The sequence below is a fragment of the Eptatretus burgeri genome, chromosome 4, assembly GCF_056783735.1.
Source record: "Eptatretus burgeri isolate ZD-2024b chromosome 4, Ebu_testis_v1, whole genome shotgun sequence".
NCBI lineage: Eukaryota > Metazoa > Chordata > Myxini > Myxiniformes > Myxinidae > Eptatretus > Eptatretus burgeri.
This window is the reverse complement of record NC_140964.1, coordinates 71,821,737-71,839,111: the sequence shown is the minus strand read 5'-3', so window position 1 is coordinate 71,839,111 and position 17,375 is coordinate 71,821,737. Positions and strand designations below refer to the sequence as shown.

At 44.4% G+C, this 17,375-nt stretch overlaps 1 protein-coding gene across 3 annotated transcripts in view; it reads right to left on the bottom strand.

The window, feature by feature from the left end:
• Window positions 1-15,192: 15,192 nt before the first annotated feature.
• Window positions 15,193-17,375, bottom strand: part of LOC147028318 (SCO-spondin-like) — a 431,359-nt gene continuing 429,176 nt past the window's right edge. For 2 of the 3 annotated variants that reach the window (XM_085878618.1, XM_085878617.1), the window contains exons 107-108: window positions 17,221-17,375; window positions 15,193-15,929 (exon numbers count right to left, since the gene is read on the bottom strand). The exon at window positions 17,221-17,375 is cut by the window's right edge and continues 10 nt beyond it. In XM_085878618.1, the coding sequence (XP_085734744.1) occupies window positions 15,679-15,929; window positions 17,221-17,375 (406 nt within the window). In that variant the 3' untranslated portion in view covers window positions 15,193-15,678. The remainder of the gene's footprint in view (window positions 15,930-17,220) is intronic. The other variant, XM_085878616.1, reaches the window with a different exon arrangement.

Below are 17,375 nucleotides of genomic sequence, written 5' to 3'. Positions count from 1 at the left end.
TCAGAAATGAAGGACACAAAAATCGAGAACCCTCGGTAGAGCGCATACCTCTGTCCCACAATGCCTGATCCACGAGAACATATCGAGCACAATACATTTTCGAAATATCTTGCTACATATCATTTTTGGTCCAATCTCTCAATGGTGAACAATCACTTTAAAAATTAAATAATTATCGTATCCAGATCCGGATTCAGATCTTCACCAAAATGGAATCAATTCGTCGTGGTCACACACCCAGCATGCCCACCAAGTTTCAATGAAATCCATCCACAACTTTTTGAGATATCGTGCTATATATATATATATATATATATATATATATATATATATATATATATATATATATATATATATATATATATATATATATATATATATATATATATATATATGTTTGTATATTGTTTTTGGCCCTATCTCTCAATAATGAAGAATCACTTTTAAAATTCTAGTAGTCGGATGCGGATCCGGATCTTCACCAAAATCGAATCATTTCATCCTTGTCACACCCCCAACCTGCACACCAAATTTCATCTGGATCCGTCAACAACTTTTTGATATATACTGCACACAAACAAACAAACAAACAAACAAACAAGCAGTCATAGACTGGTACTTACGAAATCATCAACTTGACCTCTGACCTTGTCTAATAAAAGCTGTCTCGAGAGAAGGTAGTGACGCAAACCAGAAGTTTCTACGATGATTCTGTACCAAACCATCAAAAATCGAATGTTTTGGATGTTTGACCTCACTGTGACCTTGACCTTTGACCGATTTTGACCAAAATCTAGCGCTAGCCATCACCCTCCTGAATCACGTGGTGTAATTTGACATTGGTAGCTTCTTCCGTTCTTGAGTTATCTGTACCAAACCATCAAAAATCGAATATTTGACCTCACCGTGACCTTGACCTTTGACCGATTTTGACCAAAATCTAATCAGCACCAGCCATCACCCTCCTTAATCACGTGGTGTAATTTGACATTGGTAGCTTCTTCCGTTCTCGAGTTATCGTGCCTACAAACAAACAAACAAACAAACAAACAAACAAACAAACAAACAAACAGAAACGGAAAGAACCAATATACTTACGAAATCTTTAGATTTCGTAAATAACAAACACACAGGGAGGGGTGAAAGCGTCTTGGAGAGAAGATGGGCACCACCAGATATATTTAATCATGTAAATGCTAATTATGGTGCCAGATCAAGTTGCTTGTCATGGGATACATTCTGATGAAATGAGTAATAAGGAGATGTACCTGCATCAACGACAAAAAGGTCAAAATATATATGTCACGAACGATTGAAAACTGACAGTTCTTCTGCACTTACTTTAATCTGCAAGTGGTATTTTATTGATGTATTTACAGCCAAATGATGATACGCATGACTTCCGCTAATCCCTATGGCAAATCCTTATGTATGGTGAGCACTTAATATTGTTCACCATACATTTGGGAAATTAACCTCGTTTTATTTTCCATAAACTGATTTGCTCGAGCACACCCACTGCAATCAGCATATTGGCACATAGGTTTAATGGTCAATGTTCATAGTTATTGTATCCGGTGTCAGCCGTGGGTACTGTATCACGGTTCACGTCATACGTCTGAGAAGGACTGAAGCCAGCTGTCCCATCTGGCATGTGGATGCCAAAGTTCCTACGATATCTTTGAAAAAGACAGGGCCGTTGTGTGCCAGTACCTTGGCCAAAAATCAAAATCCCTACGTGGGACAAACAGAGAATTGATGACCGACTATGCCTGACGATGGACCTGCTTGACACCATGAAGCTCCACTGGTGAGCCTTCAATGATAAATTAAATCGGATCATTTCATTTTACATTATATCGATAATGTATGCATTTCTTTTCTTGTACTCCCACAAAAATCCGACTCTATCTGTGTAAACCTTTAACATCCTGAGTCCTGGTTTTATGTTCGGTATATAGTACTGAACATCCTCACATTAAAGCAGGCAATTGCAGATGAATAATATTCAGTATACTGAATAAAAGGACGGAGGATGATGTGGGAGTAGCAGGAGGCATGGAATTAGGGAGTCGCAATAAACTCTCCGAAATCCAAACAACATGCCGTGCCTCAAGGCCAAGCAAACTATTGCTGTGTGACAGACATGCCATTTGGAGAAGCTATTCCATGGAATTGGGAGCCAATGAAATATTCTTCAAATGGAGGGAGCATGCATTAAGGATGGAATTGCAGCCAAGCAGCAGCAATAGGGAGCACTTGTGCTTTGTTGGCAATGTGGAGAACATAAAATTCTAGAGTTTAGATGGAAGCCGCAGAAGACACGATTCCAGATGTCACGGCTTTTGCATCATCACCTGTCTGTTCTCTTTATTGTGCTGACTATATTTCATTGAATAATTTCAAATATTTGAGTAATAAACTGCTTCAAGTGTGAAAATGTTGCACATTTTGAAAGGGTTGTCAGAGATACACACACTATGAGAGAAGTGCAACACAGCATAATAAACAAGCAAATAAGACAGGAAATGTCATAGTCCCCGTTGTTTTAGTAATTTTGCTGTGTGGAGTTAAAGGTCAGGTCAGGTATGGGAGGGAGCATGTGTCAGAGGAGTGCCTCGCTGCGTCCACTTTCCGCCGGTACTCCAGGGGCCTCCGTCTGGCCACCCCCCAGGCAGATGCCTGGCCCATCCCCATCTCCTTGAGATGTTGGTCAACCTGCTGCAACCACGAGGCACGTGGTCGACCCATTGGCCTCCTCCACTCACAAGACTCCCTCGCTGAGAGAATCTGGTGAGCAGGATCAGCGTCAGGAAAACGATCCACATGTCCATACAGCTGCAGCAGACACTCACGCACTATGCAGGTAACAAATCTCATTTGAGTCTCTCTCAGCAACCACTCGTTAGACACAAAGTCAGACCAGTGATAGCCAAGGATTCTCCGAAGAGACCTGGTACCAAAGGAATGAAGTCTCCATCTCAGATCCTTGGTCAGAGTCCAAGAGCAAGAGAGCAAGACCACCTTGCTCGCAGTCTTGCTCGCACCCATAGAGCAAGACTGGAGGCACCAGGGACTGAAGACTCGGACTGTCGTCCTCCTGCACAGGTATCGGCAGTGCCACACCCCATTATCCAGTTAATCCATGACTCCCCAGGCCCGACCCAGACATCTATTGACCTCTGACTCACATCCAGCAGAGACATGAATATCACTGCCAAGGTGAAGCCTGGTGTTGGCTCAGTGGTTCTGGTGGTGGCTTGGGATCCAAGGGTTCTGAGTTCAAACCCCGTTGGCCGCTGAATTAATACACCAGGGGGTTGACTCAGTCTGTCATCCTTCCGAGGTAGGCGAAATGAGTACCATTTCCAGTATGTGTACTGGTAGAGGGGCACTGCATCAGCAACACAGTCGCGGTTAAAGAAATGATAGCTACCCCGGCAGCTAAGCTGCCATACGACCACCACCACCACTGCCAAGGTAAGTGAATCTCTCCACGACCTCAATATGGATGTACAACTAAAATGGCCGCCAATCTACCAGTCGGCCATCTTTGATCAGATGGTGTGCACGTTCACCTTACTTTATTTTGCGATCATGTGCTGTGTTTGTGCCAAGTTTGAACAAAATCGGACCATCCATGCCTGAGAAATGGTTGAGGACACATTAAAGCAACAAAATGGCCACCAGTCAGCCATATTGGTTATGATCTCGAAAAAAAATGTGTTGTGTTAATGTAAGCCATAATTATTTATCTGGGTGCCAAGTTTCAACAACATCGGTAAATGTATGTCTGAGAAATGGTTGAGGACATGTTCAACAACAGGTTATTTTAACAACTAAAATGGCCGCCTGTCAGCCATCTTGGATCTGATCTCGAAGAAAAATGACGACCCTCTGAGTAAAAGTCCCCTGCCTTATTATCATTTTAACTCTCCTCTTCTTTGCCCTCAGGCTATCGCGCCTGGTTCTATCACTATATACTTTGCTGAAACATTCTTCTGCATATATTATGTCTATCTTTCATTATCTTAATCTCCATCATATCTCCTCGTAACTACCTCCTTTGTAGTGTATAAATCATTGTTTGCTTCAGCCGCTCTGCGTAACTGAGTCCAGCTATGTTCGGAATCAATCTAGTAGCCCTGCGCTGAACCCTCTCGATGACATCGATGTCCTTCTTGAATTGTGGTGACCAAAACTGCACACAATATTCTAGATGTGGCCCTCAATAAATTCCTGTACAATGTTAACTCCACCTCTTTTGATTTATAAATGATCCCCCTCCAAATACAACCTAAAACCCTGTTTGCTTTACCTATAGCTGTCTGGCATTGTGCTGCCTGCCTGCTCACCTCCCATATCTCTTACCTCCCCCAGATCTCTCTCCTGTGTGACACCCTCCAAAATTACCACTTGCATCCTGTAATCTCTATTTTCATTGTTCTTTCCCATCGCCAACACCTTACACTTGCTCAGGTTAAATTCCATCTGCCACTCTTTTGCCCAATCTATGCAAGTATCAATACTTTCCTGTATCTGATCACCACCCCCTCTGCTATCCACCTAACTTCCAAAGTTTGTGTCATCTGCAAATTTGGAAAACTTACTCTTCAGCGCATTATCCAAATCGTTGATGTAAATATTGAATAGTAATGGTCTGAGTACTGATCCCTGAGGTACCCTGCTACTTACATCCTCCCAGCAAGACATCCTCCCACTCACAGCCACTCTTTGTTTCCCATCACAAAGCCAGTTTGCAATCCAATTAGCTACCTGACCAGCCACTCCACAAGTCCTCACTTTGGACAACAACCTCCGACGTGGTACCTTATCAAATGCTTTCTTAAAGTCTAGATATACTATGTCCACTGCCTTTCCTTCATCCACCTAATCAGAAACTGCTTCATTGAACTCTATAAGATTTGTTAAACAGGAACTACCTTTGGTAAACCCATGCTGATTAAATTTAATTAGTTTGCATTTATTTAAATGGTTCCTCATCTGGTCCCGAATTAATGTCTCCAACAACTTCCCTGCAACTGAAGTCAAACTCACAGGTCTATAGTTTCCCAATTCTTCTCTGGATCCTTTCTTAAATCATGGTATTATATTTGATACTCTCCAATCCTCCGGCACCTGTCCTGACTCCAGTGAACTATTGAAAATATGCGTAAACATCTCGCTTCCCTGCTCGGCCACTTCCCTCAATACTCTCAGGTGCATATTATCTGCCCCCAGAACCTTATCGACTCTAAGATTACCTCGCTGTTCCTTTACTTCCTCCACTCCAACCTGGATCTTCTGTAAAAGCCCTTCCTCACCTCCTCGATAGATGCTCTCAGGTATTGCTAATTCTTATGACTGTTCTTGTGTAAAAGTTGAAGCAAAATACCAGTTTAATAAGCCTGCCATCTCACTTTCATCACTAACCACTCTCACGGTGCTATTCCTAAATGGACCCACACTGGTCCTAACTCCTAACCTGTTCTTTCCCCCTGCTATATTAAAAGAAAGCCTTGCTATTATGTTTAATATTCGTAGCCACGTCCTTCTCATACTCTCTTTTGTCTTGCCGAGTTATTTTCTTAACTTGCCTCTGTTTACTCCGAGAGTGATATAATATAAATCTAACTCCAGTCCTGTTATTTTAAACCTAATAAATGCCTTTTGCTTCTCCTTAATAACGTTCCTTATCTCACTGCCAAACCACCCTGGCCTCTTTCTGCTTCTTGTTTTACACCTCATTGAAATGTACTTACTCTGCACTCGAAACATATTCTCCTTGAAGGTTTCCCATTTCTTTGATGCTGATTGTCCTATTGTTAGCTTCTCCCAATCTACATCACCAACTCTCTCCTCATAACCTCAAGGTTCGCCTTCTTGAAATTTAATCACCTTTCTCTCCTATCGTGAACCCTAACTTTTAACAGAATCTTTGCATACAGAATGTTATGGTCATTTGTTCCTCAATGCTCCCCAACATCCACCTCCTCCACCATTTTGGGATTGTTTCTTCAAAGGAGGTCCAACACTGCACTCCCCCTCGTAGACTTATCTACAAACTAGGTTAAAAAGCAATCCTGGACTAAAACTAAGAAATCCTTATCTGCTCTGCCCTTTCCCTGCTCCTGGACCGAATCTATCCCTGGTAAGTTAAAATCCCCCCATCATCAATACTCTTCCCTTTCCACATGTCCTTTTGAATTCTTCATGTATTCCTCCTTCCTCATCTTCCTTCACACCTGGAGCCCTATAAAAACATCCTACCAGTATCTTACTGTTGTTACAATCTCTAATCTCTACCCATACAGATTCCTCTGCATTAAGTCCCTCCTTCTACCTTCCCCACTCTCCACTGACCTAAAAAAAACCCCTGAATTCCTTCCTCAGTTCCCACTGCAAATCTTGCTGCCCCCTTTCTATTTAGCACACGGCCATCATTCCGGAAACACTCCCTTTGTCCCTGAAATGATTCCCACTGCTTCTTAAATGCAAAACCTTCCTCCCCACATCACGCTTCCAGCCATTGGTTGATGTCTATCGCTCTGCTCATAATTTTATACAATTTCTTAGTCTTGTGAGGATCCCAGAAAACATTACCTCACAACCCTTTGCTTTCAGCCGCCTACGAAATATCCTGTGTCTATTTTTCAAAACCTCTGAGTAAACTTTCCCAAAATCATTTGCCCCGAAATGTACCACAACCAACGTCTTCCTGCCGTGACCCGATACAGTGTCGTTCGCCCTTCCTTCAATTTCCCTAACTCCTGCTCCTACAAAACTGCACAGACCTCTTTGTCTACAATCCTTCCTGCAGAATGAAAAATCTATATCTTTAATTGTCTCATCTCCATCAAAAACTGTCTCCTAGATCTCATTTCTTCCTACCACTATTGCTGTACCCTCACCACTGCCGAAACTCACTGCATCCTCACAATTACCTGCACTCACTGCACCCTCACCACTGCCGGCACTTGCTGCACACTCACAACTGCCTGCACTCCTTGCACCCTCACCACTGCCTGCACTCGTTGCACCCTCACCACTGCCTGCACTCACTGCACCCCGACCACTGGCTGCACCCCCACCACTGCTTGCAGTTGCCACACCCCCACACCTGCCTGCACTCGCTGTACCCCCACCACTGCCTATACTCAATGCACCCTCACCACTGCCTGCACTTGATGCACCCCAACCACTCCCTGCACCCCCACCACTGCCTGCACTCACAACAATACCACCACTGCCTGCACTCGCTGCACCCCCACCACTGCCTACACTCACTACACCCTCACCACTGGCTGCACCCTCACCACTGCCTGCACTATCCACACCCCTACCACTGTCTGCACTCACTGCACCCCCACAACTGCCTGCACTCGCTGCACCCCAACCACTGTCTGCACTCACTGCACCCCCACAACTGCCTGCACTCGCTGCACCCCACCACTGTCCATACTCACTGCATCCCCACAACTGCCTGCACTCTCACCACTGCCTGCACCCTCACCACTGCCTGCACTCTCCGCACCCTCACCACTGCCTGCACTTGCCACATCCCCACCACTGCCTGCACTTGCTGCATCCCCACCACTGCCTCTACTCGCTGCACATTCACCACTGCCTGTACTCGCTGCACATTCACCACTGCCTCTACTCGCTGCACATTCACCACTGCCTGTACTCGCTGCACTTTCACCACTGCCTGTATTTGCTGCACTCTCGCCACTGCCTGTACTCGCTGCACCTTTACCATTGCCTGTATTTGCTGCACACTCACCACTGGCTGTATTCGCTGCACCCTCATCACTCTCTCTACTAACTGCCTCGCCACTGCCTGCACTCACTGCACCCTCACCACTGCCTGTACACTCACCACTGCCTGGACTCGCTGCACATTCACCACTGCCTGTATTTGCTGCACTGACACCACTGCCTGTACTCGCTGCACCTTCACTACTGCCTTATTCGCTGTACACTCACCACTGGCTGTATTCGCTGCACCCTCATCACTCTCTACTAACTGCCTTACCACTGCCTGCACTCACTGCACCCTCACCACTGCCTGCAAACTCACCACTGCCTGGACTCGCCGCATCCCCACCACTGCCTGTACTCGCCGCACCTTCACCACTGCCTGTACTCGCCGCACCTTCACCACTGCCTGTATTCACTGCACCCTCGCCACTCTCTGCACTCACTGCTTCACCACTGCCTACTCCCACTGCACCCACACCACTGCATGCACTTTCACCACTTCCTGCTCCAGCTGCACCATTACCAGCCTATTTCCACCACACCTACACCACTGTCTGCTCACTCACCACTTCCTACCCTCACTGCACCTTCGTTACTCATCAATGCCAATCTCCTCAGTAACCTCACTCAACAACCATAACCAACTATTATCTACAGATTTCGAACATTCTGCTACTTGCTGGGAATTTTCTATCCGTTCCTTCAATCTCGCAATAACTCTCCTCAAGTGAACTATTTCCTCACATTTCCTACAAGAGTGAGTACCTTCTGCTTCCCCTTTGTCCTTCTCATTTGTCCTGATGTGGCCTACATTAAGCATCTATCACATTTTTGTACTCCTTTTTCCTTCGCTCTATCTATACCCCTTTTCCCCACCATATTCTCAAGACCACAAGTGAATTAAACACTTGACTCAATTGCTAGGCCTCACCCTGCTTCTTCCAATAAACTAATACAAATACAATGCATGCTAAACTGTTACGAACACAACTATAACATTTATAGATACAAAACGCACAATCCCTGACACAAATCTCGATAACAAAATAGGCAAAACAACAAACAAAAAACACTTATCTTCATCTGGCATAGGAGCTTAAACAGCCACGTGTGAAGAAGCAGAAGTGACGTGCCCCCCCCCCCCAAGAAAATATACAAATTCACAAAGTTCATTTGCATGAGTGATTATTTTCATTTGGCACGTTAACATTAAAGACCCCCAAGACCCTTAAAGCACCCGAAGACCCAAAAGACCACCAATATCTGCAAGACTCCAAAACCCTTAAGATACTTTCAGACCGATAATACACCCAAGACACTTTTTAATTTTTTTGTATACCTTGTCGAGGCTCGTATGAGAGCGAACACACAACGCACAGCAAGGGGGCATGAGACAAGAGGGGAGGGAGTGGGAAGGACAAACCAGTGGGGAACAGAGACATTAGGAGATCTGTGGAAGGGAGAGGGATGGGACGGGGAACATGGGGAATAGAAGATGGACATTACAGGGACTTTCAGGAAGGAAAGCAGGAAAATTGAAGGAGGTGGGCTTGGGTGGATTATCGGGGGTAGAAAAGATGGAGGATTTGGATGGGGGATGATAAGAGGTGGTGGTGAACAGCTGTTTTGAAGGCCTGGAGGGAAGAATGGGAATGAATAGAGTGAGGGAGTTTATTCCAAAGGCAGGAAAAAAGAGGAATGAAAGAGTGAAGGTGAGCAGTGATTCGTGATTTTGGTAGTTTTACCAGAAGGGGGTTGTTGGCGGACCTTGAGCGCCCTGTGGAAATGTGGTGGGGACAAATCGCAGAGAGAGCAGGGGGGACAAGGCTGGAGAGGAGACGGTAGAAGACAGAAAGACTACCGACCAGTCTGCGGTGATTGATTGAGAGACCCAAAGACTCAGCCTCATTGCGGGAGATGCCAATGATCCGAAATGCCTTGGTTTCTACAGCGTGAAGCCGAGAAAGGTGGGAGGCAGGAGCACCAGCCCAGAGGGGAGAGCAGTACTCCATCAGGCTGTGGACAAAAGCTTTGTAAGTGGTCAGGAGCTCAGGTGGGCCAAGGAAGGATTTTGCACGACGGAGGATTCCCAGTCGGCGACTGGCTTTGGAGGCGAGGTTTGAAATGTGGCTTTCCCAGGAAAGGTCATGGCAGATAGTGAGACCCAGAAGCTTGAAAGAAAGGACTTCTTCCAGAGGATTGTTGAGAAAGTGGATGGGGGTTTTTTCTAAATGGTCCTTTCGAAGAGACATAGTGAGAGTGTGAGATTTGTCCGGATTGAAAGACATGTACCACGTGTTGGACCAGTTTGTGATTTTATCCAGATCAGCAGTGAGCGAAGAAGCTGCTGCTTGCCGGTCTGAGGGATGACCGATGGTACGGCAGAGGGTGGAGTCATCAGCAAAGAGATATAGAGGATTTTCCAGAGAGCCGGAGAGATCATTGATGAAAATCAGAAAAAGAACAGGGCCCAGAACGCTACCTTGAGGAACTCCAGCCTGGACAGGAAGAGGGGATGAAAGAACTCCATTTAGGGCCACACATTGACTGTGACATGAGAGGAAGTTTGCGAGCCATGAGTGGAGATGGCCTTGGATACCATAGGAAGAGAGTTTGGTGAGCAGGGCAGGGTGCCAGACCATGTCAAAAGCACGTGACATGTCCAGGGATACGGCTCGGATTTCCTGTCTGGCATTGAGGACCTCCATCCATTGTTGGGATAGCAGAAGCAGCATATCCAGTGTAGAGTGACCTGGTCTGAAACCAAATTGATGATCAGAAATCAAGCCATTGGAGAAGAGGAAGGATTTGATGTCTGAAGCAATGATGGATTCCATAGCCTTGCTGATGATTGGGAGAAGGCTGATTGGTCTGTCGTTGCAGGGATCTGTTTTTGCACCTTTTTTGTGCAGGGCAGTGATGTTTGTTGATTTCCAAGCAGATGGCAGATGACCTTGAGCAAATGAGAAGGTGAATAGAACAGAGAGAGGGTGAGCAAGAGCAGAAGAGCAGGCTTTGAGGGCACGTGAGCTGATGCCGTCTGGACTGGTTGCAGAATCTGAGTCGAGGTTTGACAGCAAGCTCTCCACCTTGTCAGGAGAAAAGGACACAGAGTCCAGGGCAGTTGGGTGCGACTGAGTAAGGTGGCTAGAGAAAGTGATGGGTTTTGGACACAAGATTTGTCTGCAAACACTGAGTTTAGGCATTCAGCTTTTTCACGTGCGGTATCAGCAGTGCGGCCATTTGAGGTAAGGGAGGGGATGGAGGGGGAACATACACCAGAAACAGATTTGATTAGACGCCACCAGGATTTTGAGGAGGGAGAGAGGTTTGAGAGTTCAGACTTGAGATTAGAAAGATGTTGTTTTCTGGCTCTCCTGAGGGTAGATACACACTTGTTCTGAGCTTTATGGAAGGAACTAAGATTGCCCTCAGTTGGGTTTGCTTTCCATGAGGCAAAGGCAAGTTGTTTCAGGCCAACTGCCTCACCACAAGCTTCAGTGACCCAAGGGTGGGAGGAAGGGTAGGACAACTGAACACGAGAGGGGATAAATCTGTGCATGAGGGAGAACAAGTTTCTTAGAAATATTTCCTAGGATGAGTTGATGTTGGAGAAAGTAGCGATAGGAGACCAGTCTATAAGTTTGATGGCTGCTTGGAGACCCTGCCAGTCGGCTTGAGTGAAATGCCAGACTCGACGGCGGTGAGGTGGTTCTCTGATAACAGCCAGAGATATGTCCACTTTGACAAGGACGTGGTCAGAAGAACCGATTGGAGCGAAGGAAGAGCAGCAGATATTGTCAGGGAAATTTGTCAAAATCAGATCCAGAAGAGATGGAGTACCATTGGTTGAGATCCGGGTTGGGAAGTTGACCGATTGAGTCAGTCCCAATGAGTCGCAGAAAGCTTTTGCTGAGGTGCCATGACAGGTGAGAGAGGTACCCAAACCTGGCCAACTGGCATGATGACAAATGAAGTCGCCACATATGAGGAAGAGAGAGTTTGGATGAGAAGATAGAAGTTGGTCCATGTTTTCAGATAGTGAGGTGAAGATGGAGTCATCACTGTGAGGTGGACGGTGCAGTACACATATAAGCATGAGGTGAGAGTGGAGGGGAAGCCGTAGCCAGAGGTATCCTGGGGGTGTGGGGGAGTGAGGGCAGTGCATGGAGAGTGAGGAATAGAGTCTTTGATGAAGAGAGCAACTCCTCCACCAGGATGAAGCTCAGGTCTGTCAAACCTGAGGAGGGAGTAACCAGGGAGAGATACTTGGGAGTCAGACACGTCTTGGGGGAGGAAAGTTTCTGTTAGGCAGATTATGTCTGGTTTGTCAGTGGCAACCTGTATGGAAAGATCTGAAAGGTTTGAGCGAAGGCCCCGGATATTTGAGGTCCATATTTTTAATGAAGAGTTGGGGGAGGAGGCTTTGGGTGCAGGGGGCGAGGGGGGGAGGGGGAGAGTAGGACAAGGGACGAGGGAGGAGGTAAGGAATGTTGTTGAAAGAGTGTGGGGGATTGCAGAATAGCTTGGGGAGGGGGCCGAATGAGGAGGAGAAAAGGCTTTGTGGTGCTGGGGGTGAGGGGGACAAGAGAGGGGGAAGAAGGCAGTTGAGGCTTTGAAGAGGTGGAGTGAAGAGATGGAGGTGAGAGGGCAGTGGAAGGAGGCAGCTTTGTGGATGAGAGGGGGGACAACTTTGAGAAGGATGAGTGAGCGGGATGAATGGTGGCAGAAAGGTGAGGGGGGAGTTTTTGAGAGAGGTGAGAGGGAGGCTTGGAGGGAGAAGAGTGGGATGGTTGCTTTGAGAGTGAGGGGTTAGAGGGGTGAGTTGGCACTGAAGTTGGAAAAAAAGAATAGTTGATGGAAAGCGAACATTCATAGCAAACTGGGTTTTTTTAACGTTTTAGGTCAGAGATGCGATTTAACACAATTATTGATGGATGCAATAAAGGCGAATTCAGGGAATAGAGAAAAGAAATGCTGTAACAGTTGGATTTTTAGGCAAGGTATGAAGGAGAGGTCGAATTGAGCGCAGTCTGTTTAAATAGTAGAAGAGTAGTGCATTATGATACAGTAAAGAGTACCACATGTGTAAAAGAGGAAGATGAAGCATTATAAAAGATCGTTTTTGTTATTATTATTAATGTTTGAGAGAGATTTTAACAGATTAGGTCATGGAAGTGTTGTCGAAAAAAAAAATCGAGGAAGAAGAAGAAGATGATGAAGAAGAAGAGGAGGAAGAGGAAGAGGAGATGAATAATAATAATAAGAAGAAGAAGAATCAGAGAAAGGTAGTGTTTTTTTTTTTAATTGGATTGAAGATAAGAAATAGAGAGATTAGTTGGGAGGGATGGGGGACGTCAGGAAAGTGGGGAAGATTGAGATTGAAGATAATGGGGAGAAAAAACAAATAAACACGATCATACACTGAGGAGAACCGGTAGGCCTCAAGCCTCAAGGATAGGCCTCAAGCACCCGGAAAGACAAGTTCGACGAAATCTCACAAAATAGCACGATTTTTGAAACAAAACCAAACTAGGAAGACACAGTAACATGTAGGTGAGAAAATAAACAGTTAAAACGTTACAGATAATGACCGGAAACTTAACTTTGAGATCGTCAGCAGAGAGCCGTGAAGGAGACCTGCCGACGCTCCAACCCGGAACCGGAATCCAAACACTTTATAACCTGAAGACCCTAAATTCCCAGACTCTTAAGACCCCTAAAACCCTTAATACCCCTGAGACCTTCAGACCCTAAAACCCCTTAAGACTAATAAGACCCCTAAGGCCTTTAAGCCTCCTAAGACCCTTAAAGACTCTAGATCATGTACAACCCTAAGACCGCTGAAGGCCTTAAAGACCATTTAAGACGTTTAGACCTTCAAGACCCATAATACCCCTAAATACCCTGAAGAACCTTTAGACCCTTCATAACCTGTAGAACCGTGAAAACCCCCAAGACCCTCATAACCATAAGACCCTTTAGACCTTTTTGACCCCATTCAAACCATCAGACCTTTAAGACCTTGTGGCTGAGGGCCTTCTGCAATAACACTTGAGGGTCACCAGCCACAATCAAAAAGCCCCCATTTGGTAAACTACCTCAGTACCAAACTAAGAGGGTGCAAAATAAAATGAATTAATGAATTTTCTGTCTTTTTCTTCAGGTTCTGCTCACCTTGGTAAAATAATGAAGGGTCTCATGTAGCATAGAAAATATGGCATAATACGAGAAAAGTCCCACGCATAAAAGAGAAAAGCCCCACGCAAAATAGAGAAAAGCCCCACATGAAAAAGATAAAAGCCCCACATGGAAAAGAGAAAAGTCCCACGCGTAAAAGAGAAAAGTCCCACGCGTAAAAGAAAAAAGTCCCACGTGGCAAACAGAAAAGCACCACGTATAAAAGAGAAAATTTCCACCCGTAAGAGTAAAGCCCCACATGGAAAAGAGAAAAGCCCCATGCGTAAAAGAGAAAAGTCCCACATGGCAAAGAGAAAAGCCGCATGTGGCAAAGACAAAAGTCCCATGCAGCAAAGAGAAAAGCCACGCGTTTCAAAGAGAAAAGCCCCATACAGCAAAGAGAAAAGCCGCACATTTCAAATAGAAAAGCCCCACGTGGCAAAGATAAAAGTCCAACGTGGTATCGAAAAAGTCCCACATGACAAAGAGAAAACAGTGTCCATGACAACAATTGCACCCCATTATAATGAATTGGGATATTTTTGTGATTTTATTCTCGCCAAACATCAGGATTTTTTCGAAATATCAGATTGAAACTTACACAGCTTATTTGTATGTATGTGTAGTATATAATATGCTTATTAGTCAAAGGTCAAGGTCAATGCCATTCAAAACATGTAAAACACTTATTAGCATGGTGGCAATGAGAAAATGCATCAGCAAAATTTGTTCTGCACAACATTCTATCAAGTAAAACACTTGATAGGTCAAATTTTCCAAATGACCAAATTGCTGTTTCCATGGCAACTATGCTTATTTGGCTTTCCTAAGTATCATGCTGTGCATGACAGATACATTTTTAATCACTCACGATAGTTCTTCTGAGTGGACCGCCATTGTCAATAAGGTAAACATGTATCACGTGTCACGGTCTGCATCATCACTTTACGATGAATTTCTGTTTCTACCAACAGACTCTCCAAAATATTGCTCATTTGAGGTGAGACATCCACGAACCGGTCAAAGATAGGTACCCTGCTCGTACATATGAAATAAGGAAATTATAAATGGTGTTCCTTGTAGCATTGCATCGAGTCCATCTCATGTTTTGAATGAGTTTCATATCGAGCAATTTCAGGCACGTTTTTCCATGATTTGTTTTGAAATTGGAGAATATCACTGACATAAATAACGTCATTCCGTGTGAAAGCTGATGAAAATTGCTGCTGGAAATTTTTGATGTAATATTCTTTATGACTTATGCTCACATGGTTACTTCTTCCTCAGAACAGAGAAAAATTAAATTGACACTTTATTTGTGACAATTCAGTCCAAAATTATTTTGTTCTAAATTCTGTTTGCATGAGCTTATTACATTCATATCTGACTCATTGTTACAGACAGTTGGGTTTATTTTTTACGTTTTACAATAACCAGTGGACGATTTTAGTCAGCCTTTGATCTGGTTTGGAAGACTGGCTTTTTTTTTTTTTTTACAAATGGACATTTTGTTCGATTTCCAGCTTTGCATTTATTTTGAAAAACTGATGATAAAATTTAATCATTCCTGTCACGTGAACATGTTTGGAAAGTTATGTCTGTATTCATTCACTTGATACCAATGGTGAGCATAGATCAACTGACCTTAAGGCTCAGAGTGATGACAATTAAAATATTACAGTGCAGGCAGCTGTGATAGCCAGATTAACACCTGAAGTTTAGCAAGAAAATTGCCAATCAGTCTTTCAGGTTGTACAGTGCACCCACCGAGAAGACCAGGCCATTATCGTGGCATTCGCACAACGCCGGGATGACACAATGTCCTGTGGAATTGCGGTATTGGCCTGGCTCACAAATGCACATGTCCTTTCTCGAGCTGGCCTCATTTCCGCAAGACAAACTGTCTGTGCCAAAGACCTGCTGACACGTCCGCTCGCACCATGGTACAGGCACACCACCACGTTGCCAACGCTCACCTTCTGGGCAAGCTGTGCAAGGGAAGGTGTGGGGAAAAGACTTGTGAATGAAATCCAGCCTGCCTGTTCTCAATTAATTCATTTGCATAACTGGTACCTGCACATGGATTGTGCAATGATGTTACATCTCAAAATGCAAATACTGAAACAACAGTCTAACCTGTAGAATAATTAATGTTCCCCATCCTTCTCTGTCTACACAGAGATCTTTCTTTTCCAACACAAATATGATAGCCTTAAAATGGTTTATTTTAGGTTTTGGAGCTCCATCATTACATACACCTGCAGGCCATGGAAGGTAGTTCAAGATGATGGATCACCTCACAAGGTGTTCAAATAATGTAGTTCATTACATTAGATTTTCACGTGGTTGACATGAGGTTGACAGACATGTGGTTTGTATGATGGATGAAAAGGCAATTGAAATGGATAGCCTGACTAAGTTTTCAGAAAAATAATACAAACTCCACCTTTCATCTGCAGTTTTTTTTGTTTTGTTTTTTTAGAGGTGTTTCAAAGTATTCATTAGCTGTGAATGCAAATGCAAAACCTTCATTGAAAAACTTTCAATGCTGCCAAAGTTAATCAAGCAATGTGGTCAACATAAGGTTGTTCTCAAGAGAAGTCCAGAACTTCATAAAATTTTGAAAGTGATTTTCTCTCCATTACATCTCCACTTTTAGAATACAAGAAAGCAAATACTTGCTATCATTGCTTTAATAAGGAGATCACACATACATGCACACGCACACACACTCTCCCTCGCTTCACCCCAACCCCTCCTCCTCTTTTCCCCTCCCATCCTACTCTGTGTTTCCTCCAAGTTCGAGATGATTTTGTATCATTAAATTTACTGAAGTATACACTGAGCAAAATCCCCTGAAAGGCATTACCTGAAAAAGTATCAAGCCTTTCAATTGATTTATAAGGGGCAATTAATTAGATGATGTTCTGACGTATGTGATCTTTAATAAAAAGTGAGAATTGGCCTTGTGTTATCCTTAAGAATGGGTATGTTCACCATCCCCTCTTCTCTTGTAGCCTATTTCAGTCCAATGAAGGACAAAGCCCCCCTAAATAATGAAGGGAGGTTGGAAAACTCACCACACTTGTGCTGTGTGGGTTGGTGAGTGAGCAGCCATAGAGGGATCAAACCCACACCAGCCAGTGGAAAAATAAACAAGTCTTTAACCATTAGACCAAAAGTTGTTAAAAAAAAAACACAAAACAACAACAGCAAAACAAAAATTTTTTTTTAGATAATTTCATCATCATGAAAAATGGGTAAGCACACATTACGTACCACAATCATCCTTGTAACAAGGCTCTGTGTGGCTTCTCCTGCCTTCACAGTCATGGCCTCCATATTGAGCATGCTGCAGGTGGCTACGCCATGCTGTGTGTTCTCCAGTCCCACATGTCTTGGAGCATGGGGACCATTGACTCCACTCTGACCAA